The 25,953-nt window shown below is 52.4% G+C and overlaps 10 protein-coding genes across 10 annotated transcripts; 5 read left to right on the top strand and 5 right to left on the bottom strand.

Annotated features, from left to right (window-relative positions):
• Positions 1 to 2,169: 2,169 nt before the first annotated feature.
• SPSK_07310 (C2H2 transcription factor (Con7)) lies at positions 2,170 to 3,955 on the top strand (the record flags this gene model as incomplete). The annotated part of the gene is made up of 3 exons (XM_016733974.1): positions 2,170 to 2,793; positions 3,006 to 3,186; positions 3,597 to 3,955. The coding sequence occupies 3 exons, from the start codon at positions 2,170 to 2,172 to the stop codon at positions 3,953 to 3,955; spliced, it is 1,164 nt and encodes a 387-aa protein (XP_016591071.1).
• Positions 3,956 to 8,147: 4,192 nt separating this feature from the next.
• SPSK_07180 (uncharacterized protein) lies at positions 8,148 to 10,235 on the top strand (the record flags this gene model as incomplete). The annotated part of the gene is made up of 1 exon (XM_016733847.1): positions 8,148 to 10,235. The coding sequence occupies one exon, from the start codon at positions 8,148 to 8,150 to the stop codon at positions 10,233 to 10,235; it is 2,088 nt and encodes a 695-aa protein (XP_016591070.1).
• Positions 10,236 to 10,896: 661 nt separating this feature from the next.
• Positions 10,897 to 11,909, bottom strand: SPSK_07756 (small subunit ribosomal protein S16e; the record flags this gene model as incomplete). The annotated part of the gene is made up of 7 exons (XM_016734413.1): positions 10,897 to 10,994; positions 11,074 to 11,122; positions 11,216 to 11,308; positions 11,398 to 11,436; positions 11,576 to 11,616; positions 11,724 to 11,751; positions 11,832 to 11,909. 7 exons carry the CDS (start codon positions 11,907 to 11,909, stop codon positions 10,897 to 10,899), a joined length of 426 nt encoding a protein of 141 aa, XP_016591069.1.
• Positions 11,910 to 12,494: 585 nt separating this feature from the next.
• Positions 12,495 to 13,332, top strand: SPSK_07872 (ESCRT-II complex subunit VPS22; the record flags this gene model as incomplete). Its single annotated transcript, XM_016734525.1, has 2 exons — positions 12,495 to 12,937; positions 13,005 to 13,332. 2 exons carry the CDS (start codon positions 12,495 to 12,497, stop codon positions 13,330 to 13,332), a joined length of 771 nt encoding a protein of 256 aa, XP_016591068.1.
• A 689-nt stretch (positions 13,333 to 14,021) lies between these two features.
• On the bottom strand, positions 14,022 to 15,108 carry SPSK_07705 (integral membrane protein 25d9-6; the record flags this gene model as incomplete). Its single annotated transcript, XM_016734362.1, has 3 exons — positions 14,022 to 14,390; positions 14,469 to 14,744; positions 14,857 to 15,108. 3 exons carry the CDS (start codon positions 15,106 to 15,108, stop codon positions 14,022 to 14,024), a joined length of 897 nt encoding a protein of 298 aa, XP_016591067.1.
• Positions 15,109 to 16,682: 1,574 nt separating this feature from the next.
• On the bottom strand, positions 16,683 to 17,459 carry SPSK_07907 (uncharacterized protein; the record flags this gene model as incomplete). Its single annotated transcript, XM_016734560.1, has 2 exons — positions 16,683 to 17,159; positions 17,238 to 17,459. The coding sequence occupies 2 exons, from the start codon at positions 17,457 to 17,459 to the stop codon at positions 16,683 to 16,685; spliced, it is 699 nt and encodes a 232-aa protein (XP_016591066.1).
• Positions 17,460 to 18,339: 880 nt separating this feature from the next.
• SPSK_07246 (alkaline phosphatase) lies at positions 18,340 to 20,268 on the top strand (the record flags this gene model as incomplete). Its single annotated transcript, XM_016733910.1, has 3 exons — positions 18,340 to 18,345; positions 18,385 to 19,648; positions 19,709 to 20,268. The coding sequence occupies 3 exons, from the start codon at positions 18,340 to 18,342 to the stop codon at positions 20,266 to 20,268; spliced, it is 1,830 nt and encodes a 609-aa protein (XP_016591065.1).
• A 200-nt stretch (positions 20,269 to 20,468) lies between these two features.
• On the bottom strand, positions 20,469 to 22,249 carry SPSK_07313 (uncharacterized protein; the record flags this gene model as incomplete). The annotated part of the gene is made up of 2 exons (XM_016733977.1): positions 20,469 to 21,981; positions 22,113 to 22,249. 2 exons carry the CDS (start codon positions 22,247 to 22,249, stop codon positions 20,469 to 20,471), a joined length of 1,650 nt encoding a protein of 549 aa, XP_016591064.1.
• A 746-nt stretch (positions 22,250 to 22,995) lies between these two features.
• SPSK_07314 (cell cycle checkpoint control protein RAD9A) lies at positions 22,996 to 24,775 on the top strand (the record flags this gene model as incomplete). The annotated part of the gene is made up of 7 exons (XM_016733978.1): positions 22,996 to 23,109; positions 23,167 to 23,301; positions 23,375 to 23,522; positions 23,590 to 23,811; positions 23,885 to 24,486; positions 24,569 to 24,673; positions 24,749 to 24,775. The coding sequence occupies 7 exons, from the start codon at positions 22,996 to 22,998 to the stop codon at positions 24,773 to 24,775; spliced, it is 1,353 nt and encodes a 450-aa protein (XP_016591063.1).
• A 30-nt stretch (positions 24,776 to 24,805) lies between these two features.
• On the bottom strand, positions 24,806 to 25,900 carry SPSK_07698 (protein ATS1; the record flags this gene model as incomplete). Its single annotated transcript, XM_016734355.1, has 1 exon — positions 24,806 to 25,900. One exon carries the CDS (start codon positions 25,898 to 25,900, stop codon positions 24,806 to 24,808), a length of 1,095 nt encoding a protein of 364 aa, XP_016591062.1.
• Positions 25,901 to 25,953: the final 53 nt, after the last annotated feature.

Here is a 25,953-nt window from a genome sequence, read left to right as displayed (position 1 = left end):
TTCGTACGCTAGCTCTCGCACTACGAAGACCACACGCATACGCTACAGCGTCGTGATATCGCGTTCTGCAGGGGAAATCCCTCCTATCAGGTCGCACAGGTGGTCCCGCCAGTGCGTGTGTCTTTCATCGAGCTCCACACCTTCCACCATCTCAGCAAATATGCTAAATCGCAGCGTCCGATCGGGGCCATCCATTGTTCTTACTTTTCACGTTCGTAGCACAACGCATCTTTACGACGTTTGAACAAACGGCATGCCAAGCACTGCCTACAACCCACTGACGATTCACTTTGTATAACTCGAGTTGCGCAAGGCAGGTCAGCCAAGTGTCTTCCGAAGACCGCGGCATTGCAGGCATCTCATTGAGCAATAAAGACATAGCCACAGGCTGTGTGGGGAAGACGAGGCAGCAGCGAACAACAGGCATTCAAAGTAGAACAAAGAGGACCCCAAGAGAATGAATGTCCCGTACTAACAAACGGCCTTCACGTGAATGGCCTTAAAGAAGACGTCCTAATCATCGCACCTAGCTGCCTTACACATCATTTTTGAAGTGACATAACTCTTCGCTCCACGGTATCCGAACGCATCATGTTTCCTCTGATTCCTGTTCAGCGCGTTGGTGATGACCACAGGCATTGGGCGGATCGACTATTGCGAACTGCACTCTTTTCTGATTGCCGCGACAAGCTCCAGCCCCCCCCCCACAACTCGCCAGCCGTCGCTCTTTCCGTCTCTTTCCCTTCTCATCCAAAACACCTGGGTCGTTCTTTCCCCTTGCGGATTACCCACAAGGGCACTGTTGTCGTCTAGACGCTGCGAATAACACAAACCATTCATAAACAAAGCTGTTGCTGCCCTTTGCGCCTTCTACTTTTGCCGCTTCTTTCTACTTCGCTGTAAAAGCACTCGGTTGGCCACGGTCGGCCACTCAACTGACGCTGAAGCTCAGGCCAGGAGGCAAAGTATGCTCGCTGTATCCGGCCTAAACCCCGGGGGAACCCACACCATGGCTTTGGGGTGACTGTGTGAGCCGAGCGAGGCATTACGGAGCACTCGTATGGCACTCTTCAGAGGAGATCCAGACATTCTCCGCACACGTCCACTAAACTAAGGTACACGCCCCCTCCCCGCCTCTTGCTCGTAAATCCCACCCCCTCTTCCTGCGCAAAAAAAAACAGTAAAAAAAAAAGGGAAAAACAAGAACCCAGAAAATCTCGTCGCTGGGTGTCTGCGGACTCTTCGGCCGGCTCCTGCGCGCAACTTTGCTGCCTCTCGCCCTTTGCACTCAACTGCTCGTACCGCAGTCAAATACACACTCGCCGCCACCATCGTCCCTCGCTGTGGGCGCAAATCTTCCTCGTCAACCTGACTCGCTCCTTCCTTAAACCTCTTTTGTTTTTTTCTTTGATTGCCTGTCTCGCTCGCCGTCTCCACACGCCGCGAAGCTCGTTACTGGTTCAGGAAGGGGTCATCAAGAAAGACAGACCGTGGTGATCAAAACCGCAAGAGCGAAGACGAAAGAAGGAAAGCACCATTTTTGCCTTCTCAGATCCGTTCGCGCACGCCCTCCTTGACTAGTCCAGTCTTTGACGCTTCCTCCGCTCGGCTTCTGCTCGCCAACAGCAAACACACACACCCACGCGCTACTTCTCGCACTACGGAGAACAGGCACAAGACCACACACCCCGTCATCGCATTCGACGCCGACTGATCTGGGCCAGCTCCGGTACAGATACAATTGCGACTAGCGACCAAGTAGAAGCGACCTACGCCGAACTGCTTATTGGCATTCGCTGCAGCCGTCACTGTTTTGTGCTGTGCCCTCCCATTTGAGCCATAGTTTGGTGATCGTGGTCGAGGCTTTCTCAAAACAGAACCCCCCCTCTTCTTCTACTTCTTTCTTTTTTTCTCTTTTTTTTTCTTTCATCCTACCTGTATTCTTGTTCTTTGTCTCACAATCAACGAGTTGCTGTCAAAGACCAATTCGTAATTGTCTTTTTTTCTTTTTATTTTCTATTTCATCTATATTCAAGAGACCTCGCCTCCCCCCCGTCCCTCCAGATCTCTTTTTATTCTCCCACCCCGTCGTCCTCCGCCCTTCGTCCTCTCGCGCGCCCATCTTCCCACCTCGTCCTTCTTCCACCTCGACACCCGCGATAAAACTCTATGGACCGCAGTGCGCCTGAGTACTCGCAGACAGGTTTGCCTTCGCCCTATCCAAGTCACACCGGGGACACGCGTTCTGAGGCGTCATCTTTAGATCACGCGTCTGCTGCGCAATACGTGACCCAGCAAGAAGTCCGTCCGAGCAACTACTCTACCACCGCAACTCCCACGTCCGAGTACGGTGTCTACCCGCCCTCCGCGCGGTCTGGTTCTTTCCCTGAGCACATTCAACAACGCCCGTATCACCCGTCTCCCAACCACAGTGGTAGTGGAGCCATGGCGCAAACACCTTCAAGTCCGTCTCTTCCTGTGCAGCCGCAGCATGAATCCCCCATTGAGCCTTACCCAACTTACAAATCCCCCACGGCGAGGTCTGACAATGATGTACCCATAGATCCGTCCATTACGGCGCAGAGCCCTACTTACGCGACGCATGGCCAATACTCGCCCTATGCGCCGGCTTCCGGTGACATGCAGCACGGCTACCCGCACAGCGGTGGCTTGTATACCCAGCCGCGTCCGGATTGGACCGGCTACGGCGGCCAGCCAACCCCGATCACCCCCGGCCACCATGTCTTCCCCCAGGCACCTAACTCGGCCCCGCCTCAGCCGCGCCCAACTCAGGTAAGAATTGGACCTTTCCTGGCGGGGACGTTTGCTCACAGTGCGTCCGGCCGTTGGTGTGTGTGCTCGTACAAAGCAGACCAGTCGACCTTGCCGATGAGGTGGCCGACAGGCGGTTAGCGCTGGTAATCGCAACGGCTACACAAGACCGGCCGAGGGCGCCCGTGGCAAACCAAATAGAATGCCTCGTTGACTAACGCGACTGTTATTAGGTGTACTCTTTCGTACCCATCCCCGGCGCTCAGCAACACAAGCGTCCTAGACGCCGTTACGAGGAGATTGAGCGGATGTACAAGTGCGGCTGGAACGGCTGTGAAAAGGCCTACGGCACTCTCAACCACTTGAACGCCCATGTGACCATGCAGTCTCACGGCCAGAAGCGCACCCCGGAAGGTAAATACAATTCCCACCTCGAAAAAGAAGTTTCTGTCGCCATTTCGCTCTTGTTTTGTGTTTTGCTGTTGGTGTCCTCCGTGCCTCAGTGGCAGTGTCAAGGCGTCGTTGCCTTGCGACAGATACGGTTGTTCCGTGTTGAGCAGCTACAGTGCAGCTGGTCGGTCGGGGCCCCTATTTTGCGTTCCCATCCAACCAGTTTGCCACCATTGTTCTGTTTCATCCCATGTCGCGTATTAGCGTCCCCTATCGCAATCGCGCATTTTAACCGGCGGATGAACCACAACATTGGTGTCGAGGCTAAGAACCGGCAAGGGCCAACCGAATTACTGGGTTGAGCTATTGGCGCGAAATAAATTAACTATGGAAAGGATTCGGCAGCTAACCTTTGTTTTCTAAAAAAATAATAGAGTTCAAGGAAATAAGAAAGGAGTGGAAGGCTCGCAAGAAGGAGGAGGAAGCTCAACGCAAGGCCGAGGATGAGCGCCAGCGCCAGGCTGCAGCTGCGGCTGCGGCCTCTGGTGGCCCTGCCGGTGGTGACCCCAGTGGCCAGCCCGGTGACGGCGGCCAGGGTGCGTCCTCATACGCCGGTAGCCGGCAGCTCCCTCCGCTGGGCTACCAGCCAAACTCATATCCCGCCCCGCCTGCATCCGGCGTTGCAGCCTCGTCGATTCCCGCCGACTACAACAACAACTACATGCACCAAAACTACCCGCCAGCGTCGCCTTACGGACCACCGTCCAACCAGCAGATGTACGGCCCCCGTTAAAGAGACAGATTTTTTAATCTGTTGAACGCCATGCCGCGTCGAGATCGAACGTTCGAATACAGCAACAAATATTACATGAAAAGTCCTCTAAAAAATCGAAAAGAAGAGTGCTTCGACCATCCATATCTACATATGCTTCTGCACATTATACAACCTGCCTGACAGATGTTTTGTAGCATTTGTTTCCGGCACCGTTCATACTCTCCGATCTATATTTGCCACTCATCACCGATGGGTTCGGGACACGACCTGGTCTGGGTGATGGATGCATAGGCAACTTTGTCTATCGCCCAGTCGCGCGCGATTTTCCTTTTCCGACGTGTGGTGAGACGCCGAATCATTTCGGTTCTGGGGAGCCCGATGGTCGGGCTCATTGGTGGCATTCTCGTTTCCTCCATGTTTCTCTTTGTTTAACGCGTGTTTATGATTTCATGTTTTTATAAGACATACTTGCAGGGTTTCTCGCATTGTTACTATGTCTATTTCTCCCTTGTCAGTCTTTGTCTCTTTCTGGTACATTATTGTCTTATACGTTTTTCTTTGTACATGATCTCTCAAGTCCGGGTGGCCGTCTCAATTCTCGCATTACGGTAGGACGACTGGTGTTTTTTGGCTGGTGGGGGAAGACTTGTTTTTGTACTGTTTGCAATACTCGTTTTTGTCCTGCTCTGATTTTGTTTTGTCACTGCACTAACTCCTTGTCAAATGGGTTCTCTCAACTATATTTTGCATGGGCATCAAAAGAGGAGTGTAGGATGGTCTGCAAGACTTGGGTTTGGAACATGTTTTGATTGTCTGTTCACGGAAACGGTGCCTTGCAGATCATCTTTTCCAACGCTCCTGTCTCACTCCCATTCGTTGACCACTTCTCGAGATTATCATTGCAACCAGAAGAAATATGTTTATGTTTGTTTTCTTTGGCTAGCGGGAGAGAAGACCCTGTTTTTGACACGTCCCCTTCACATCTTATTCTTTTGTCCTTGTCATCCTTTTTCTTCTTTTACACTTGTCTTTAGAGTTCCGCCGGCCGTGTGCGATTGCCGGCCGAGCAAACATACCTCGATGCTGCTCACGCGGTGTAGTATGTAGGCAATGAAAAGCAAAAAGGAAATTTTAACTTATTCTGGCGACAACCAACTGTGCAATACATCCAATAGTAAAAGGCTGTAATTAAGCATAGTGCGTGGCCGAATACAAGCTGACAACAGCATAGCCGGGAAATTTTGAGTAGATCATGTGGCAGCTCATACGATGGGATCGGCTCTAATCAAGCATGCTCAAACGGATAGCGCTCACGCAGTTGCGTGGCCCTCCTTTATCGTTTCCCATTTCAACGGAAAAGGTGTGGTTGCACAAAACAGGGATGCGGAGATCCTTGCGTGCAGGATAACAGAACGGGCCTAGAAGCGCAATTCCATGCAGCACACAGTACGGAGTACATATTCTTGTCGGAGGGCCACGCCGGCTGGCTACTGCGACCTGCGACCCGAGTGTTTGGTTTGGGTTGGCCTAGCACGCGGCCTAGTCTCGCCGTGACCTAGGCTTTGAATCTTGCAGAAGCGAGAAACCTGGGATTTACGTGCATCTTGATGTCCATGTAGTTAGTCCCTGCACATCATTCACTACTGGGGTGTGCGTGCACTCAGGGAGGGGAGAGAGGTGACGTAGGTACAAGACATCCACTGCGACACCCGAATACGCTTGCTCCTCCACATTGCAATATACACATGTACGCATGACGGTGGCATGTATCTTACAATTTCTCTGCCCGAGTAACCAATACGGGACAGAAGAACACGGCGCGAAATAACAAACTATTGTTTTTTGCCATTCCCATCCATCTTGAGAGGCCTTTCGTATTTTTTGTCCCGTGTTGTTGTGTGCTCATAAAGTACACCATCTACGAATGTAGGTGGTCCGTTTGTCAACATCGTGTTACGATGAAGATCTAGAGCGTTAATACCCTGTAAGTTGAAATACGCATTTTACCTACAAACTAGGCGAGGCTCGGTCGGGGAGTGTAAATGAAGCAACCAGCACCAACGCCAACGCCAACAGCCGTGAATTGGCGTGTGGAGAACGGGCGGCAAACCAACGCTTAAATCGTTTTGCCTGGTCTGATTTAGATCATACTATTATGACGGGCATATGATAATCGGGCGGTGGTCGTTGGTGGGTGGTAGTACAATGCCAGTGAAGTCGGCGTTGTGGCACACCCTTCTAAATTAGCCTACCAAGATTTGGCTCCCGAAAAACCGGGCTTGCTCGCTAAACTGGGCCTGTAAATGGGATGAGCGCGCGCTGTGACATGCAGTAATGCTTCTCGACCCAGTCCCCCCGTAGCGTGGCAGGCCTGGTGTGTGGTGTGGAAGTGGAGGGGAGGGGCCTGGCTAGGGCCACCAAAGAACAGAGCGTCAGGCCCAAGAGGCCGGTAATGAAATAGCAGTCCACGCTACTCGATAGTGGGAAACGCAAGCCTGTTCTTGGACCCAGAGCTGAATTCGCTCGTGCTTGCGGGCTGTAGCGCACAGCCGCTTTGTTAGCGCTGCAACGATCCGCGGCCCAAACAGCGACCGCCCGTTGCGACACTGGCACCGACCTTCTGTCACTACCCTAAGCCCTGGGGGAGGGGTGTCTGCCTTACAATCCAGGGACCCTAGAACACCAGGGCTCTCTTGGTCTTACCACCCGATCTTGTCCTGCCATGCATAACTGGCGCTTGCTGTGCCGCCTGACGTGCAGCGCTGGTCTGATTTGGCGATCCCTCCGCTGGCCATCTGTCGACTCTGTTTCTAAACAAACTAATGCAGGCGCGGCACGCAGTAGTGCTCTGCGGTCCATCTTGGGGACATACTCTATTGACATGCTCCGTGCTATCTTTGAGTTCTACAATTAGAACGTTTGTCGTATCCTCCGTATACGAGGTGCTAGTTCGTCTACAACTTGTATACAATGTGCTTTTCTGCGCTCATTATGCACATTCTAACCAATGTCCCGGAATTCCTGAAATTGTTCAATATATTGTCATCCCTGAGTGAGGACAGGCATTAGAGATAGTATATTACAGTGTCCCTCGCTCAAGTTTATAAAGTCAGTTGCTTTCGCATAAATTCTGCTTCGCTCACGAGCCACGTTATTGACAATGCAGAGCTTGATTGGTAAAGATTCGCTTGCTTAGTTAAAAGGCACTTTCGACAACTGCTCCCTATTAACTTTTCCGTTCGTGCTCAGCACTATATTTCCTGTCGCCCTAGACGTTATAAATGGCATCTTACTAGGTGTGATGTACTACAGCTATTTATATGCGAATCCTTTGACAGTCTATTTTTATTTGCATCTCAGGCCTGATCGCATTAAGATATCGCTACCCCGATTTGATTTGGCGCGAATGTCGAAAATGCTCGACGCACACAACATTCATGGCGTCTCCATCGTCCTCGTTTAAGATATAATATCGTCATCAAGCTCAGCGACGTGACACAGCAAAAGCTCCCGACCTTAAACTTGCTGCTATGGAGTTGTGTAGGACACTTCCGATTTCTATTTTTTATGGTTTAATTTTTTTTTTATTAAAAAAATTCAAGGTAGATCAAAAATAATACAATTTTACTTTTCATTGGGGAGAAGAAAACACAATAATCAATTCAAAAGGTGAAAATTTTCGTATTCAGATGATTAACAGGTATATTCTCAGCAAAACATAAAAAATCAAGATCTTTTATTGTCCCTTTACTATTACCTTTTGTCGCTCAAATGGGCTGAGGTAATTAATAAATTGAAACAGTCGCCGTTACCGGCTGTTTTAATGCGCCTTGTTTGCATTTGGCCAAAACTAGCACCTTACGTCATCCCAACACAGTATCGCAAGGCTTTTCGACCTTGCAGCGGGTGCGAAAGCCATACACAAAAACTTGACCCCAAAACAAACGGACAAGGCAATACCGCTTTAACTCATCAAGATTGGCCTCGCCTACAAAATGCCCGGCCTCGCAAGATTTTCTTCGACTTTCTTATTTCGTTTCCACGTTCTCTGATCCGCAGTCTTACCCTTTTTCGACAACATATTTGGGGCTTTCTGTTCTCGATTTTTTGCGTCCCTAGTATCGTTGCTCACCACAGAACAACGAGTTTTGAGTATCGACGCATGCACGGTTCTCCGTCCCCCTAGAATATACTCTCCCAACCGTCTGGCATGGTAAACGTTCGGACTGGGACCGGGGCGCCGACCCCTACCGCGGCGGATCGCACGGCAGGCTCTGCGACTCCTTCCCTCGACAGGGAGGACAGCATCGGGAGCACCAGCACCTCTAGCACCTACAACACTACTGCCTTCAACAAGAACCAACCTCTATCCAAGTCCAACTCGGTCCTCTCGCACAAGTCCATACCATTCACGGGTGCCTACCCTATCGGCCACCTCAAGGTGGTCCAGCCAGCAGAGCCTATATGTGAAGGCAGCGAGACCATAGGAGACGAGGGCAGTACCGCCGTGAGCGACAGTGGCGGCACAACAAGAGGTAGTTCACGGGTATCTGGAACCACCACCGGGGACCCACCGGTCTCGACGGGCCATCCGTCCAAGGGCGATGTTTTTATTCTCCTCAGCATCCCGTTCGAGTCGCAAGTGGGGTGCGATGTTATGGCTCTGACGGTCAAGAAGACTGCTGCCACTACGATGACGGGGGGCAATGATGGAGACAACGATGCCCTGCTCGGCTTTCGGGATCTGCCACCCGGAACCCACTTTGTATGGCTATCAGCACCAGGCGCCATGTCTCGACAAGGGTACTGGTTCGTGACACAGCCAGAACCATCCTCTGCTGTTCGTGTCAAGCAGTGGGACCGCTTCAACGAGGTCCTAGGCGAGTGCGCCAGCCAGTACGAGGCTCGGTCTCTGACTGACGACATTGCGGCAGTCTATCCCAGACTGGTGTCCTACAGCAGTGCAGGCCACAGCGCGACTACTACCCCCCCCGGCCAGCCCACGACCACACCCACACCGCTTCGTCAACCGTACCCAGGCCCACCTACGCGGGAATCTGAGACAGTTGTGCACGAGGACAGAATATGGTCGAGCCTCACCTCCTGCATCACCGAGGCCGTTCTCGGACGCATCACAGGACGCAAGGCGGCTACCACGACCGGAGGGAAGGCGCAGAGAGGTGCAGTGGTGGCGGCGGCAACGGCGGGGCCAACAAGTGCGGTGACACACACAGAATGGATGGTGTCCACGACCGATACCGCAAAAGGCGAAATTGCCATGCCCAGGGCAGCACCGAGTCAGCTGTGGGCAGGCTTTGCCGAGTTTACTTTTTTGTTCGCCAAGGACGACCTCGACCCGTTCCGGCTTATTGCGTCTCGTGACAAGAGCAAGTTGAGAAACAGCGGTCCGGCTACACCGGCATTGTCTTCTGAACTTGGAGACAGTGGCGCCAATAGGTCGGAACGCAGGACTGGGGCATCCGATACGACGGACCGCATTATTGCTGTTCTAGAACACTCCCTCCCCCCCCCAGACGACAATACGACAGCCACACAACTCGACGACAACGACCTGATTGGAGAGCTTCAGTTTGTCTTCCTCACAGGAACGCTCCTGAGCAACCTGTCTTGCCTGGAGCAGTGGTGGCATCTTGTGCTCAAGATCTTTCTCCGTGCACAGGGCCTTGTATCCCGCCGTCCGAGCCTCTGCCGGTCCTTCATACAAACCTTACATAGCCAGTTCTCGTATCTTGAACGTCACGTATCTGGCGGCTTCCTTGGGCATACGTTGGCAAGAACTGCTGGAAACTCGATCACCACCGTAGACGCAGATGCTGGTGGCGCCGGCATCTTCGAAGCCAAGCCGCAAGGTGCTGCTCGCCTGCAGGCCTCACTGACAGATTTCAAGCGGCATCTTAACGAAACGCTCTTGGGCCTTGGCAAGGCTGCATCGCCTGAAGAGGCGGCTGTTGGCGAAGCCTTTGCCAGCCTTGAGGCGTCCCTGTGGAAGTACGGCTGGGATCTGCGCAGCGACTACGCTGCAGACAATGGTGGCAACAATAGCACGGACTACGACGACAATCGTGGCGGCCGCTTTGGTGATCCTGCCGACAATGATGACGCTGATGGAGAGATGGACTACTACGAGGAGGCTATCAAGCAGACGACCGGTTCTGGAGAGAAATCCCACCGAAAACACCATACGGGCCTTTCGGATACTGACTCGGACTCTGACCAACCTGTCTTGGTTGATCTCGACGCGAATGGTCGAGAGATCGGCCTCCTCTCTTGGGACTGAGGGATGAAACATGACCTAAAGCGGGCCATGCAGCAGATATATATGATTATGACTTGAGGATTTTACATCGTTTTGCTTGTTTGTTTGCATGAGGCTTGTTTGCATTTAGCTTTGCAAGACTTAAACTTACCTATATGGTATGATAAAAATTTGTAGTAATATCAAAATTTTGACAGTATACCACCTGTATTTGTTCACCTTGGATTGAGCATCATGTAGATTAGACTTATAAATTTTTTTCTTTTCTTTTCTTTTTCTTTGCCCGAACCATGCTTGTGAATGAACATCCCCCACCAGCTTGGAAACGACGGCACAACGACGCAGATTTTTATGAAAGCGAAAAGATACAATAAGGATGGTGGCGGCAAATCCTCCGTCGATTGGCCACTGTTCCGAACTCCAGGTCAACAAGTACTTTAAAATAAAAAAAGCCACGTAGTACATGCTACTACAGCCTTGTAAAACGCTTTTTCCATCCTGATCCTGTCCGTACCCATGCGTCGATGATGATGCTCGCAGGCGGTTGCTGGTGTTGCTTGTTGTGTTTGACAAGAGGCCGCGCCAGTACCATCCAGGGCACCACCAAAATCGGCCGTTTCCTGACGTTCTGCTTTCTCTCTTTCTTGCCCTGCTCCCCCGATACCCTTCCGTCGTCCCGTGTTTAACGGTACGACTTCTGGTAACGGGCTCTGGCACCTGGACCGCCGAACTTCTTGGGCTCGCAACGACGGTTGTCGGCAACGAGGAGGGTACGGTCGTCTGAGAGACAATGTAGTTAGTATCGAGTCGTCAATGCAACGTTTCCCGGGTCCCTCCACGGATGTAGAATGTAACTTACAAGCTACGAGAGCCTGCTTCAGCTGAGCCTTGGAGTGCTCATCCTTGTACTGTTCGTTGGGTTAGCAAAAGTAATTTTCGGTCGGACTGATCGGATGCGGTAACGGTAAAATATCGAAAGGAGGGCCGAGATCGGGACGTACACGCTGGTAGAAAGCGATCAGGCTCTTGCTGATGGCTTGCCGAATGGCATAGATCTGCGAAGTGTGACCACCACCGGTGACACGGACACGGATCTGTTCAGATGTTAGCACATTTGCTAGTTTACAACACGACCTGGCCTTGGTCTCCTCCCACAGGCGACCAAAGGATTGGATGAACTTACGTCGAGACCGGCAAACTTGTCAAGACCGACAACCAGGACCTATAGAGAATACCCGGTTAGTGTTCGTCCTTCATGTAACAGCACAGCAGACTTCTTGCACGTTCGTGTGAAAACGTAGAACACCGGTCTGCTTCAACACGGGCCTGTCGTGCTCGATCAGGGGATGTGGTTAACGTACGGGCTCGTAAAGCTTGGCGCGGAGGATCTCGGGCTGGACGACTGCAGTGGTTGTTAGCTGTTGTTCGTTTCGCTTGCAACGTATATTGTCGTTGAGCTTGACGTCTGAAAATCATCGGACGGAAGAAGGGGCGAAGGAGGAGTCGTACGCGAAAGGGGGCGGCCGTTGACCTTGATCTATATGAAAAGCAGGTTAGAAAGGCCAAGTTCAAACATGTCGATTTCCGTTTAAATTCTTGAAAAAGGAAGAAACTCACCAGGCCCTGGCCAGCCTCGCAGCGAGCGACAGCAGTCGCGGTTTTCTGTTGTGAAAAGTTAACAATCTTGTTCTTCATTCGAGCTGTCGTTCTATTGTCCGCATATCATCCGTCGGCCAGTCGATCCTTGTCGAGACACAAGATTGAAAGTTCCGTAGGCCGCAGGATGGGGTTTATTTATCGGGAGCATCAACATGCCTTCTTGCCGAAGCAGATCGTCCGTTGCTTTGTCGCCATGTTTGCGGTTGTGTTGTGACGTTGGTGATCGCGAGGTCGTCGAGAGAGGGCGGAATGAGTCTCTTGCAAAAGATTTCGAATGGGCACACTCCGAAGGGAAAAGATGGAATAAAAACGTCGGGCGGCACAACTTTTCTTCGACCTTAGGGTTTGTGGGATATTTTCCGCGCTAAACCCAGGGTGGCATATTATAGTCATGTGACTGAACTAGAGAGTGAAAATTTTAGGACTGGAAAGTCTTTGACTCTATCTGCACGTGACTGATAAGAGATGATAACGTAACGTCACAGCACCACTGAATTGCTGCCGCCTGGTGGGCTATGATGCCTCGGGGTCTTATTCTCGAAGCCAAGAAAGAAGGCTGTCGCCAATCGTGTGCTTTCGCAAGAACTATGCGATAGAAGCTGGCATTTTGGTCTGACCACAATGTCGCGAAAGGGTGTCGGCTTGGCGGCGTTCGATCGATCGCGGATCACATCTGCTCAGTATGCGTCCCACGGATCCAACCTCCGGTCTACCAATGCACAGGCGCTTGAGACACAGCTCGCCGTGTTCCGGTCCGTGCTCCAGCAGTTTGCCCAGACACACGGAAAGGACATTCGGTCAAACCCGACGTTCCGTGCCCAGTTCGCCCGCATGTGTACGGCGATTGGCATCGATCCACTGGCTAGTAGCAACAGCGCCTCCGGGGGCTCGATTTGGGCACAGCTTCTCGGCCGGACAGTGAACGATTTCTACTATGAGCTTGCTGTCCGAGTTGTCGAGGTGTGTGCGGCCACGCGGGCTGAAAATGGGGGTCTCATTGAAGTTCGCAAGGTGAGAGACCGCCTTGCTCATGCACGGATGGACGGAGCGCCTGAGGTTACAGAGTGAGTGGCCATTGCCAAATTGCGACCACATTGCCGCCATCATGTAGTATCTGACTGGTATTATCAGGGACGATATTCTTCGTGCCGTAGGAACTCTCGAGCCACTGGGTTCGTCCTACTCAGTCATCAAGGTCGGCAGCAAGCCGTACATTCGATCGGTGCCAAGAGAGCTCAATACGGACCAAAGCGCCGTCCTTGAAGCTGTACAAATGCTCGGCTACGTCAGCGTGTCCATGCTCATGATCAACCTGAAATGGGCTCGCGCACGCGCCCAGACGGTTATCGACGACCTCGTGGGTGAGAGCATGCTTTGGGTAGACAAACAGGCTGCCGAATGGGAGTACTGGAGCCCTGGCTTTATGCTTGAGGGCCATGATGCTATTCTTGATGTGTGAATGTGTTCAACAAGTCGATTTGACACAATCATATCGTGTGTCCCGGACCCGTTCGCTATTATCTCCATGGAACCATTGTAGGGAACGAGATATGGCTATGGTAGCCCAATTTGGGCACCGTCATAATCCGATATTGCGACGTCGGATTTCCAACTGCCTTCAGTCGCGGCAAGGAGCACGCAGCCTCGCAAGCGCGAGAGTTTATGCCGCGCCTCGGTTATGAGCCTGGATCAGCAGGGCCAGATTCCAAAATTTCGACCGGCAGAGACACTGTCGGAGCGTCAAGCTCCTGCTCGATAATACATGCCGTCCTGGACTCATGCTTAGTTTTGGAACTATGTTCATTCTTATCCCTCTACCAAGGGTTTGCGTTCATACACTGAAATGAAAAGGAAATGAACCGTGACAGTATAGCGGAAGCTGGATAGAAGAAGTCAACCCGGGGACTAACAAACACCTTCCATAGTAAAATAGAATACGTAAATGAAATGACTGAAAATATCCAAGAAAATTCCATCCCTTACACATACAACCCGCAAATCCGACCTTTGATAAAAGTTGAAATATACACAAATGTGCGTGGGGAGCACTTTCCAACTTGCCAATAAGTTACTGGATCATATCGATCTCTCCCCAAGCCCGATAGTTTATAGTCATCTAGCCAGTGCCTTCGTGTGTTGACGTAGTGCTTAGTACTGGGGGTTCTGGCCGCCAAGCGTGGGCGGCGGCGGGTAGTCATCAACACGGCCGCCGGCAGAGCCGGCGCGGCCAGAGCCGTCACCGAAGTGCTTCTTGCGCAGGGCTGCAAGACGTCTCTTCTTAGTGACAGTGTTGATGTACGTGCCAATGATGAAGGACACCAGGTTGAAGAAGGGCACCCAGGCGTTCTCGGGCAGGAACTTCTGGGCAAAGGCCAAGCAGATGGGGCTCGTGATCCAGGTCACGCGCATGACCTTCCAGAAGCCGACGCGGACAGTAGCGCGGACCTGGTGGTACGTCCGGGCACCGGCGATCAGGGCCATGGCCGTCAGGTAGACGGTGTTTTGGATGGGAGCAATCTATATTCGTGCATTAATATGGTACCGAACGCAATATGAGTGATTTGCTGTGGGAGATATGCTTTGTTTGCCACTTACAAGCAGGTTGCTCACAAGGATCTGCAGGATCTTGGCCTTCAGGCTGGTGCGGCCCTTGAACGTCTTCTGCAGGATCCAGATGAGGAAGTGGCCAAGAGGAGCGCTCACAAGGGCACCGTAGGCAGCCATCTTGGGCACACGCGAGGTAAAGTAGTGGCCATGCTTGTTGCGGTCCTTAGCTAGCCGCGAGGCAAGGAGTTCCTGAGTACCGGCGAGGGTGCCAGCAGTGAGCATCTTGGTGCGCAGAGGGTTCTCCTCCAGCTGCTTGATATAGGTCTATAAAATGCGCGAGCGAAAACACTGCAGTCAGCCTTGTTATTCTTCGCAACCATACATTGGCAGTTCGTGCCACCGCGTCAGCAATGGTAGAAGCCAAGGCTCAACGTACAGCAAGGTAACCCTTAGTGCCGGCATTCTGGCGGCCACCGGTCAGTGCTGTGCCGACGACTTCGGCAATGGGATGATGGCCACTGGTGCCAGGAATCGGGGGGCCGGCGAGAGCGCGCTCGGCGGTCCGAATAGGGTGCAGCAGCTGCTGGGCAGACGACGGCGGCGGTGGCGTCTGGAACTGAGAAGCACCTTGCTGGAAGGCGGCAGCGCCTTGCTGCTGGAATGTGTCCCGCTCAACCTTGAACGACATGGTGGGCGAGTAGCTAAATCGGCATCTGGGGGAGGTAAAAGTCTAGGCCTGGTTGCCGGACGTGGTCAGTATCGGAGACGAGGCTGAGTGAAGCGGGACAAGGAATGGCCGATGACGAGAGCGAACAAGAGCAGGCAGAAGACAGGAATGCGGGTGTAAGATGCAGTGGATGCGCCGGCCAATTTAAAGTGAGGTATGCAGCCAATGGCTTTGTTTATTATGGATGGACCGAGGTCCGCCAGGGAAGAAAACAGAGACAGAACAAATGTACTGCAGCGATGATTTCGACGATGCCCGACCATCAAGCACGCGAGTAAAGGAATGCAAGGTGATCGCAAAAGTGAGGGTATTCTGGGGGGTTACTTACAACGTGCGACGACAATCTGCGATGATGAAGAAACTGGACGCCGTGAACCGCACAGGTGGGAGAAGCGTGGGAGCGGAGGAGTTTTTGTTTGTGTTGTGAAATTGGTCGCGCTGAGCAAGCCGGGCGCCCGGGAGACGAGAGGAGGGAGCTACCAAGTGGGTAATTAGGTCGGAAAGGGGAAAGCAAAGTTGGCTGTTGTGAGAGGGGAGAGACGAGGAGTGGAGACCTGGAACGCGGAGAGGAGGCGCTGGTGGTCGGAGAGGCTGGAACGGGGCCACGCCCAGCGCTGCTGCATCAACAAAAGCAGCTGTGGGCGGGGCGCGTCATACATTTTTATTGGCTGATTTCCTAGCACCCTTGTCGTCCAAACTTCGAAGTGCAGTACTGTCGCAGCTGGAACTACGCGCAATGCGGCGCCTGCATGCACTAAAACTCCTTGCAAATACAACATGTAAACAAACTAGAGGCTCAATCACAGAATGACAACGCATTGCACGCGCACTCTTTTCTATCGTGGACCGTGAGGCAGGCCATTCTGTCCTGACGATGCTGCTTTTCTTTCACACCGCACGTCGTAATTACGTCGTACGGTGTAGTATGCCGTACTTCCATCGGTATGTCTTTTTTTTTCTCATTCTGTGCACCCGTATGGTGTTTTCATGAGCAAATTCTATGAGGTATCGTTGAGAACATGCTGCGACACTGTCGCAACATGGCATTTGAAGCTGTGCCTAAACCTGATTAGTGCCAAGCCGTTTGCTTCGCCATTTGCCTCGGTATGTTCTAATACATGTCACGATGTTTTGTCTCGTGGCCAATCCTCCCACGTGGATATACACGTGACCAGATTTGGTTTGCACTCTTGCCATCTTTGGCCTTTTCAATTGCACACACTTCCAAGTAGGAACACCATACATGCCCCCTCTCTTGCTCCGGAATCACTCGTTACGTCTTCTTCTTTCTTCTTTCTTCTTTCCCAATTTTCTTTCCACAAAGCTTACCTGAGCCGATTTAAGGTGACATCGACACTTAGCATATGGTCACACTTCGCCAGCTCGTTTGTTCTGGTTAGTGAAAACGTTGGAACCCTCTTTCCAAATAATAAATCGCCACGAATATAGAGACGGGTCTCGTTCCTGTCCCATTCATTTATCATTAACTACGTCGTGATTGTCATCTAACAAAAGCATGCGCATCCGACGACTATTTACATCCGCATCCGCCGCATGTCTTCGAGGGACCAGTACTTGCGCATATTCTCGGCACCGAGCGCCGCAACCTCCTCGTCGAGATGTTGCCAGAGCACTTTACCCCAAGAGTCCATCTGCGCCTTGAGCACCGTCATCTCTAGCTCCGTCTCTCCGCTTTTGCACCGGCGCACGTAGTCCTCAAAGGCATCCATGCCCGCATGGATTTCCCGGTGCTGCTGGATCAGCAGGGCGGCCTTCGCGTTGCCATTGCTGGCTGCCGCGCCTGGCTTCTTCTTTGTCGGAGGCTGGAACTCGGGCATGCGCTTGGCAAGCATCGGGAAAACATACGACTCTTCGATCGAGTGGTGGGTGGTCAGGAAGTTGATAAACTGCAGGCCCTCGTCTAGGAACTGCCGTATTGACATCCCCGCCGGCCGTTTCCGTTTCTCGCACGCATCGTATATCGTGTTCCAAACCTGGCGGAAATGGTTGTGCTGTTTGGTATTAGTCGATGGCCACAAGGTATGTCAGGGGCGGCCTACTGCCCATATAGCAGGCCGTGCCGCACTTACAAAGTGGTCCATATGCTCGGCCATCCGGTTGTACTCGCGGAACTGTGCCGGCGTAAGTGGTGGAAGCTGTGGCTTTTCCTCTTCAGCCGTCGTGGCCTCTTGTGTATCGACGTTGACTGCCCCCTCTTCTGTTGTCCTGTCTGGGGCCTTGCTGCCACTGTCAGGCAGTTCCTCAGCGCCTGAACTGCCAGCAACAGCCGGAGTTTGAGACGAAGAAGACATTGCTCGAAGCCCTGTGTCCAGCCGATGCACTAGATGCACAGAGTTTGGCGTTGGAAACCGTGCCTTCAGAATCGACGAGCGTGATATGTGCCGGCTGATGTAGGACGCCGAAATAAGGGGACTACTCGTAGTGGCCTTGCAGTAGCGATATGGGTTCTGTGTTGTCCGAATGCGTACTTGGCGTATGATGGCCGTTGGGACAGATTGGGTCATGGATGCGCTTTAAGACCACCGACGCCAGGAATGAGCCGCAAAGGTGGTAACAATCGTTTTTAAAACCCTGTGAATAGAGATCCTGTCGCGCTCCAGTCTAGTTTTGCGGCGAAAGAGAGTGGCGACTACGGTTTATCAACATGCTATTCGGCCGTTTTTCGCACGAAAAGAAAATAAGAGACAAAAGCTTACACCAGGGTCGCGACGTGAGACGGACTCGGGCAACCATCGATAACCGATTGGTCCTAGCGATCTTTTCAGTGGGCTGCCGCTATCATTTTCGCTGCCCGGGCCATGCCTCGGCGGAAGGAGGGCTGACTCGACAGATTTAGCTTCAAAATGGTTGTTTTGTAGCGGCCTAGGGGCCATGTGATATCATGTAACACTCCGTAGTGGCTGCCGAATAAGGAGCACGCCAGCACAGGCACAGGCCGCATTTAGCCTTTGGCGGAATCCCTTGGCTGTCACCCAAATGCATCGGCGAGCGATAGCTGTGCAGGAGCTCTCCACACCCCTCCACCCCTTGCCCTGCAGCAACTGCCGCATGACTCGCAACATGACCACGATCATCTCCTCTTGATCTTCTCCCCGCCCTCTCTTCACCCTGGCGGCCACTTTCGCCGGACAACAATCTTGACACATCCACTGGCCCTGATTGCTTCGACAAATGATGGTGAGTTTAAAATGCAGCAAATGGCATTTCCTGCCCTAGCCCGTTGATCTACCTGTTAACCTCGACCAGCCTTCCGCCAGAACGCCACTGCTTGCCGAAGCGCGGCCGTCGGGCGAGTCCCAACGTTCTGACGACCGTGCCGAAGAAGAAGATGCTGCCCTGCTTAGAAGACGAGGCAGAGATGACTGTGGCCACCGGTCCGTGAGGGGCTCGTGGTCTAGCCGCCTGCGTGAGCTGCTCTTGTTTGCCTGGGCGCTGGTGGCGACGGCGGCTGTCATTGTCCTCGCTGCATGGGTTCAGCACAAGCAATCCGGCGACGCGCCATCCGGCGGAACAACGCCGCCCGGCAAGCGCAACCTTATCTTCATGGTGTCCGACGGCATGGGCCCGGCATCTCTCTCGCTCACTCGTTCGTTCCGTCAGCTCGTCGAGGACATCCCCATCAATGATACCCTAGCTCTGGATCGTCACTTCTGGGGCACGAGCCGCACCCGTTCGAGCAACAGCCTAGTCACCGACTCGGCGGCCGGTGCCACTGCGTTTTCCTGTGGCCGCAAGTCGTACAACGGCGCCATTAGCACCCTGCCTGACTTCACACCCTGCGGCACAGTCCTCGAGGCTGCCAAGAGAGCAGGCTACCACACCGGCCTTGTCGTCACCACTGACATCACGGACGCCACACCTGCGTGCTTCGCCAGCCACGTCAACTACCGCACGCAAAACGACGAGATCGCCCTGCATGAGATTGGCGAGGGTCCGCTGGGCCACGTTGTCGACTTGATGCTTGGTGGCGGCCGGTGCCATTTTTTGGCCAACTCGTCCAAGGGCAGCTGTCGTCAAGATGACGTTTTTGTCTCCGGCATTGCGCAGAAGCACGGCTGGACGTACCTCGACGACCGCTCCGGCTTTGACTCGCTGAAGCTGGGTAAAAATGTCTCGCTACCGACGCTGGGCCTTTTCGCTCACTATAACATCCCTTTCGAGATCGACCGCCGCAATATGGCCGACATCTATCCCAGCTTGAGCGAGATGGCCGCGACTGCGCTCCGTGCTTTGGAAACGGCGACCAAGGATAGCGACAAGGGTTTCTTCTTGATGATCGAGGGCAGCCGTATCGACCACGCTGCTCATTTCAACGACCCGGCCGCCCATGTCCGCGAGGTGCTCGAATACGACAGGACGTTCCAGTTGGTCCTTGATTTCCTCGAGAAAAGCGACGTCGAGGGTGTTGTTGTCTCCACAAGTGACCATGAGACTGGAGGTGTTGCCATTGCTCTTCGTAAGTCGTGGGTCTCTCGCCTGCGTAAGTTGTAATAGTGTTATGTTTATCCCATTACTGACTATTGGTGTTCCGTTCTTATAGAAGAGCCAGGCCAAGAACCTGTTTATAACTGGTTCCCTTCGTTCCTGGCTAATGTACAAGCCTCTGCTGAGCATTTGGCCTTGCTTTTGCGCGCGCATGTTGCATCTATCACCGAGGCCGGAGATATTGCTGCGCAAAGTGCGGAACGGCTGAAGGACTGGATCAACACAAACCTGATCATTGAAGGCCTCGGTATAACCGATGCCCTCGACGAGGAGCTCGACTTGGTTGCAGCGCACACCGACGACGCGACAACCGTCTTTTCCGCTATCCTTAGCTTGCGGGCACACATCGGCTGGAGCACACATGGCCACTCGGCTGTGGATGTAAACATCTATAGCTCGGGCGGTTCAGCAGCCGAGCAGATCCGTGGCAACCATGAGAATACTGATATAGGCAAGTTCTTGCGAGAGTACCTCGGTGTCAGCGTCGACGAGATCACGGCGGAACTCAACGACAGAATGGTTGCCGGCCAACCAGCTCACGCTCAGATAACGGCAGAAGGTGTTCCCGTGACTGAATACGAGATGGAGGGACTGCAGAAGCATTATTTGCCATAGGCGGTTGTCATCTTATTGTTTCTGGCCTGCACGATCACTTGGGATGGAAACTAAGTTTTGCATACTGAATTTGTTCTATTATGTGGTTTATGCGCCGCGTTCTGTTCATCATGTCGTAAATTGCATCGTATGGCGTTCTGTATCTTGGTCCAACTATAACCTTAGCTCGAACAGATGGAGGATATATCAAGTTATCTAGTTTAGTCGGAAAAGTCACTCTCATGTTCTTCCTCTGGGTGTGAAATATCAATTTTTCCTCCGAACGTGGCGTGGGCGTGATTCGTTAAGAACTGCTCCTCATCGGGGAAAATCTGTGCGTCCAATGCCTGGTTCATGATGAAGAGAGTCAAACCGCAGTTGGAGCCGTGCATCTCCCCTACCGTGTCAATAAATTGGAGGAGACCCTCCACGGTGAAGTTCGTGCTTGCGTTGATGTTGATGTTCTTTAAGTTATGCATCAGGAGGATAGAGCTCAAGATTGAGTCACCCATGGCATCACCATCGAAACTGAGCTCTTCGAGGTTCGTCAGAGCAACCGCCAAGGAGTGAAGATCATTGTCTGTGATCGTGGTTTGCATGATGTCCAGGACCCGCAGATTCTCCAGCTTGCACACAGACTGGATAAACTGCGCATGCTGCGGAGACGCTGCATCAAGCATGACATCGTTGCTTCGCAAGTAGAAGCCTTCGAGTGTCGTCTGCTTGCCGAGTGAGGCATAAAACTCATCATTGTCATCGATGAGATTTAGGTCGAGCGATGCCAGTCGAAGCTTGGGAGCTTTGAGCACAAGCTTGAGCAGAGACGAGGCACATTCGACATGCCACAGTTTGAGGCTCGTCAGGGACGTACATGCGCTGAGCCACGCAACTGTGTCGGCAAACGACTCAGAGTAAGTCGACTCCCATTCCATCGCTGTCCCTCTGTTGGCCTCGAGTTCAAGACTCTCCAAGGACACGCACTCGCGAAGACTACCGAGGTGCTCGAATGCACTGCTTTGAAGTCCGGACAGCCCGAGTCTCTGGAGGGACGAAGAGTGTAGTGACAAGGCAGCGAGAGATTCCTTGCCCATATGGTTCTGGCTGCTGACGCTGAACACCTTGAGGGAGTTGGGAGGTATCGTCCGAAAAAATGCTGCTAGGTCCTTGTCCACCGTCGGCCCGTTGCAGTAGAAGCATCTTAGCTCCCGGAACCTTGGGCAGTTATCACGGATGGACTTTGCAACCTCTTCCCCAATCACTGAGCCGTCCTGGATGTGTAGTGACATGAGCGTCGCCAACCTCGACGTCCAGCTAGGAAGGACATCGAGAGGTATTGACTGGCCCTCCAAGTGGGTCAACGCTACCGCCCGATTGTCGCGATCTGCCGCCTCTTTAACGTAGAGAGTGATTGCATTCCCAACCTTAGTGATGATCCCCGGAAGGTCAAGGCGTGGCCGGTTTCGCCGTGTGGCAACATTTGCAGTGGTGCTTTGAAGCATCATCTCATAGGATGCCATGTCGCCCTGAAAGAAATGTTGGCGAAGGTTACTGTTTGGTGCAATGTCGCTCAGTAGCTCCTTGAAGTCGCCGAGCTTCAGGTTTTGCATCCAAAGACAATATGGAAAGGCCGTCTTGCCGCTGCTGGAGAGAATGATCGCTCTCCACAATATGGCAAGCTTTCGCTTGCCGACAATCGAGGCATCGTCTGCACTGGCTGAAGCAAGCTCGTATATGCTAAAATGGAGAGCCTCAGACGGCCGCAGTCAGCCACAGTTTATAATCTGGTAAGGGTGGCAAGCTGAGAAACAGCTCAAGTCCGTAGAAGAAGTGTAAGGTGCAGATCTCAAGATCTCATGCAGACATACCTGTAGAGACTGGGCAACGCAAAGTTCGCCATTGTCCGGCTCACTCTTGAGAAATTGTACAAAGCATCAAAATCGCGACTGGCGGTCAGCTCTTCACAGACGAGCAGCCAGACATCGAGCGGGAGTGATGCGCTCATGTTTATGACTTGTGTCGCCGAACGGACACAACGCGTCGGTTGAGCTTCTCGACGTGTAGTGAAGCTAAGTGATATGCCAAGATGGCCTGGGAGGCTCTAGTCGTACGACTGTGCGCAACCGCAAAGAAAGGTATGTTTAATAGTAGTAGATGGGATTGATGAAGGCTATCATCCTCTGCAGATTGCGTTACAATAAATTGAATCTTTTTATGCAGTTCTTGCTTAAATATGTTGTCCAGGATGGTTTGGCGGGGAAGGAGAGACGCGAGGGGCGTGGTACTTAAAGGAGGCAACAACGCGAATAAACCGTTATTGGTTAGTCGCAACAGCTGCTGTAAAGGTCGCTAGTCAATAGGCTATCGCGGCTTACCATCGCCATTTTTGAGACGAACTAGCAACTGCCACCGTGAATTTTTTTATGGGACATCGACGGTTCACAACGCATAAGAAATCAACCGTTGCCGCGAAGGTCGAAGGCAAGAAGTTGGGTGTAAGAACCCAATATTTCGAAAGACAGACGTTGGTATCACCATCAAAAGACGGACAAAGGCGAACCTTCTGGTCCTTCCGAACTTACGCGCCGAGGATCGCGACTTGCACTCACGATCACGGCCGAAAAGCCCGTCATCTTTTATTAACAAGAACGCCTCGTCGCCTGTCCACAGCGCGCCGTAGCTTGTACTGTTCCACAGACGCCCCGTTTAGCAGGCCTAGTGGCCATTCGAAGCGAATAACCGACTTTTACCATGGCGATCGTATCATTCACGCTCACAGACGACGGCGTGACCGCCTTCCAGAATGCATTGGCGTGCATCCTGAAGTTTAGCGAAGACGTCTCGCTCGACGCTCGAAGAGACAAGGTGAGAGCGCAATTCTCTTTATTTTCGTGCGGGCTAGGTATGCTGATTAAATGATAGCTCATCTTAAGCGCTCTGAATGCCATCAAGTCCGCGTTTGTGTCTTTCAACTTCGCTTCGTCCCACTTCTTTCGTTACAAATACGAAGGCAGCGAGCGATCACCAGACAAGTTCCAGTGCCTAATTCTCATCCGGGTTCGTACGACTGTGGTTTGGTTGTCCTCTTTTCCTACACCCTGTTTTTGCGGCTGACAAACGCGATGAACAGGCTTTGCTCTCCATTTTCCGTAGCAGAACAAGCGGTGACACCAGCCGTGGTGGCAGTGGTGACTCGAGTATCGAGAGATGTGACGTCTCGATTGAGGACGGGCCGGACCGAAACAGCCGTTTTGTGGCTAAGATTGCTTGGAGGAATGGTTAGTTGACAGTCTCGACAAAACAGCGAGAGGTTCGTGTTGGCTAACGGATTTGATTGTTGATTAGGTATCACGGCCACGCATGCTATTTCGTTCGAGGCCCAGGCTCCCGTTCTTGCCAGATTTGACAGCTCTGGTGCTGACAATCAATGGTCGATTTCCGCACATACGTTGCGGCGCTTGATGGACCATTTTGGACCCAAGGTCGAGCTGCTCGACATCAACACGGAGGGTGAAGGTGTCCTGAATCTCACCTGCTCTACTGAAAAGCAGTATACAAAAACAGACGGTAAGTTGCATATTTTCATGATTTGATAACGTCTGGAAGATGCCGCTTCTAACCGGGGTCCTTGTCAATTCAGGGTTTCTGAACATGAATGTGCATACATCAATCGCAGTCAAGATGGATGATTTCGACGACATTGACATCGAACACAAACATCACATTATTATCAATGTGAAGGACTTCCGAGCCATTCTCCAACACGCGTGCACGACAAGCGGAAAGCTTACTGCGCAATATTCACAGCCTTGGAAACCATTAAGGTTTTCATACAGTGAAAACGGGCTGTATTGCCAGTTTGTACTCATGACAGTGGGCGAGAAGGAAGGCTCGAACTCCAAGAAAGACGGCACTAGAGTCCACAACTCGCGCACAAAAAGACCGTCGTTTCCAGCAGGCACAGCTTCGACGACTGCAACTCTACCTGAGGCTGGCCAGCGCCTGTCCAGCCGGGTAGAACCGGACTCGGCTCCAGCGGACGGGCTGCCATCTACCAGCAGGACAGGTCCTTTGTCTGCACCCATTACACATTCCGGGTTTGAGATGAGACCACCACTGGCCCCTCCGTCTACTATACGGATGGAGGCCTTGTATGATGAGGATAGCCAGTGGGAGCCTGTCAACCCGGAGGAAGAAAACCCTGGGTTCGTTCGTATTGAATGGGATGAAAGTCTACGGCCGGTATGTAACGCGCAGTTTTATTCTCAGCCATTGTCGACTTGGAAGGCCATATCGAGCGCCGAACTAACTCTCTGTTTTCAAGGAATTGGCTTTCGTGCCTATTGCCAACGACCATAGTGTCAATGTGGATGAACCGGCACCCACAGATGTGCCTGGAGGACTGGAGCCGACACAGCGTCTTACACAGGTAAGAACCCTGCTACCGCATTCGTTTATACTTGGGTATCGGCTTGTTCCTTGAGTGACTGCTAACTGTTGCCAGGTTCGCAAATTTGGGTTGTTTGATTGATTGTGAACCGGTCTGTGTTTTTTCCCTCGTCTATGCACCACTTTCGCTGTTATTCTCTATTATGATCCAACTTGTTGCGCAGCCTGCACCGACATCCGAGATACGTGTTCCAGGCGGCAAAAACTTGGACGAAGCTACGACTCTTCGTTGACCCTTTGTGTTACTTCCCTCCTGTTTGACGAGAGGACCACAATTACCATGCTCGCCCCATCCCCATGCTAGGACGTCGCCCGTTTCGAGCAGTGCAAGGACATGTTCGCTGCCAACGGCAATTTTTGATGCTTTTTGGTCGTTCGGTGGCGTGCTCTGAGAATAGTCGTCGCGACCCCAGGCCAATATCTTCCCGTCAGATTTCAAGATGCATATGTTCCCCCAACCTGCTCCAATGTCTACCCACGCAGGAGCTTCTGAAGGCGCCTTGCTTTTGATTTCCCACTTATCCTGGCCGATTACCGAGATTTTCCCGCTACCGCTCTCCCCGACAAAGCATGTGAAATCTTTTCCACAAACGGCCCTCTTCACGGCAAAGTCGATGCCTTCGATCTTGCGCGGTTCAAAAACAATTGTCGCAGGACTGCCCAGCTGGCCTTTCCGCCCGTTGCCCCATCCATATACCTCGCCATTACTTAAGACAACCACGACATGGCTCATACAAGCGGCAAGATCGACTATTTCGGTTCCAGGTGGGGGGAAATTTTTCAGTTGTGATGCTTTCGGGTCACGAACAACGAGCGGGCCTTGACCGAGCTCGCCTTTTTCTCCCAGTCCGCAGGTGAACACCTTTGTATTTTCGCCGTTGCTGTCAAGAACAGTGAAAATGGACGCTTCCCATGTGGCTGCAATCAACTGCACTGGTCCATCGACGTTCATCTTAGTGAAGCTGGGCTCAGCCGGCTTGTCACCAGACAGAACGCCACACGCACCACATGTTGCATCCCCGCTCCAGTGCAGTACCCCATCGCCGCTCAATAGGAGAGAATGGTTCCCACCAGCAGCAATTCGAGAGACCGAATTTGGTGAAGGTTCGTCGGCCCAGAGAATATTACGCGGGATCGAGACATCTTCTGAGTGCCCAATACCGAGCTGTCCTGAACCGTTGGATCCGAGGGCGAAGACCGTGACCATTGCGTTTAGCTGAAAGTGAGTTATGACAATTAAAGCTGGTGGCCGAGAATCGA

This window comes from Sporothrix schenckii (genome assembly GCF_000961545.1).
Source record: "Sporothrix schenckii 1099-18 chromosome Unknown Cont41, whole genome shotgun sequence".
Lineage (NCBI taxonomy): Eukaryota > Fungi > Ascomycota > Sordariomycetes > Ophiostomatales > Ophiostomataceae > Sporothrix > Sporothrix schenckii.
This window is presented reverse-complemented; position numbering and strand designations above follow the sequence as displayed.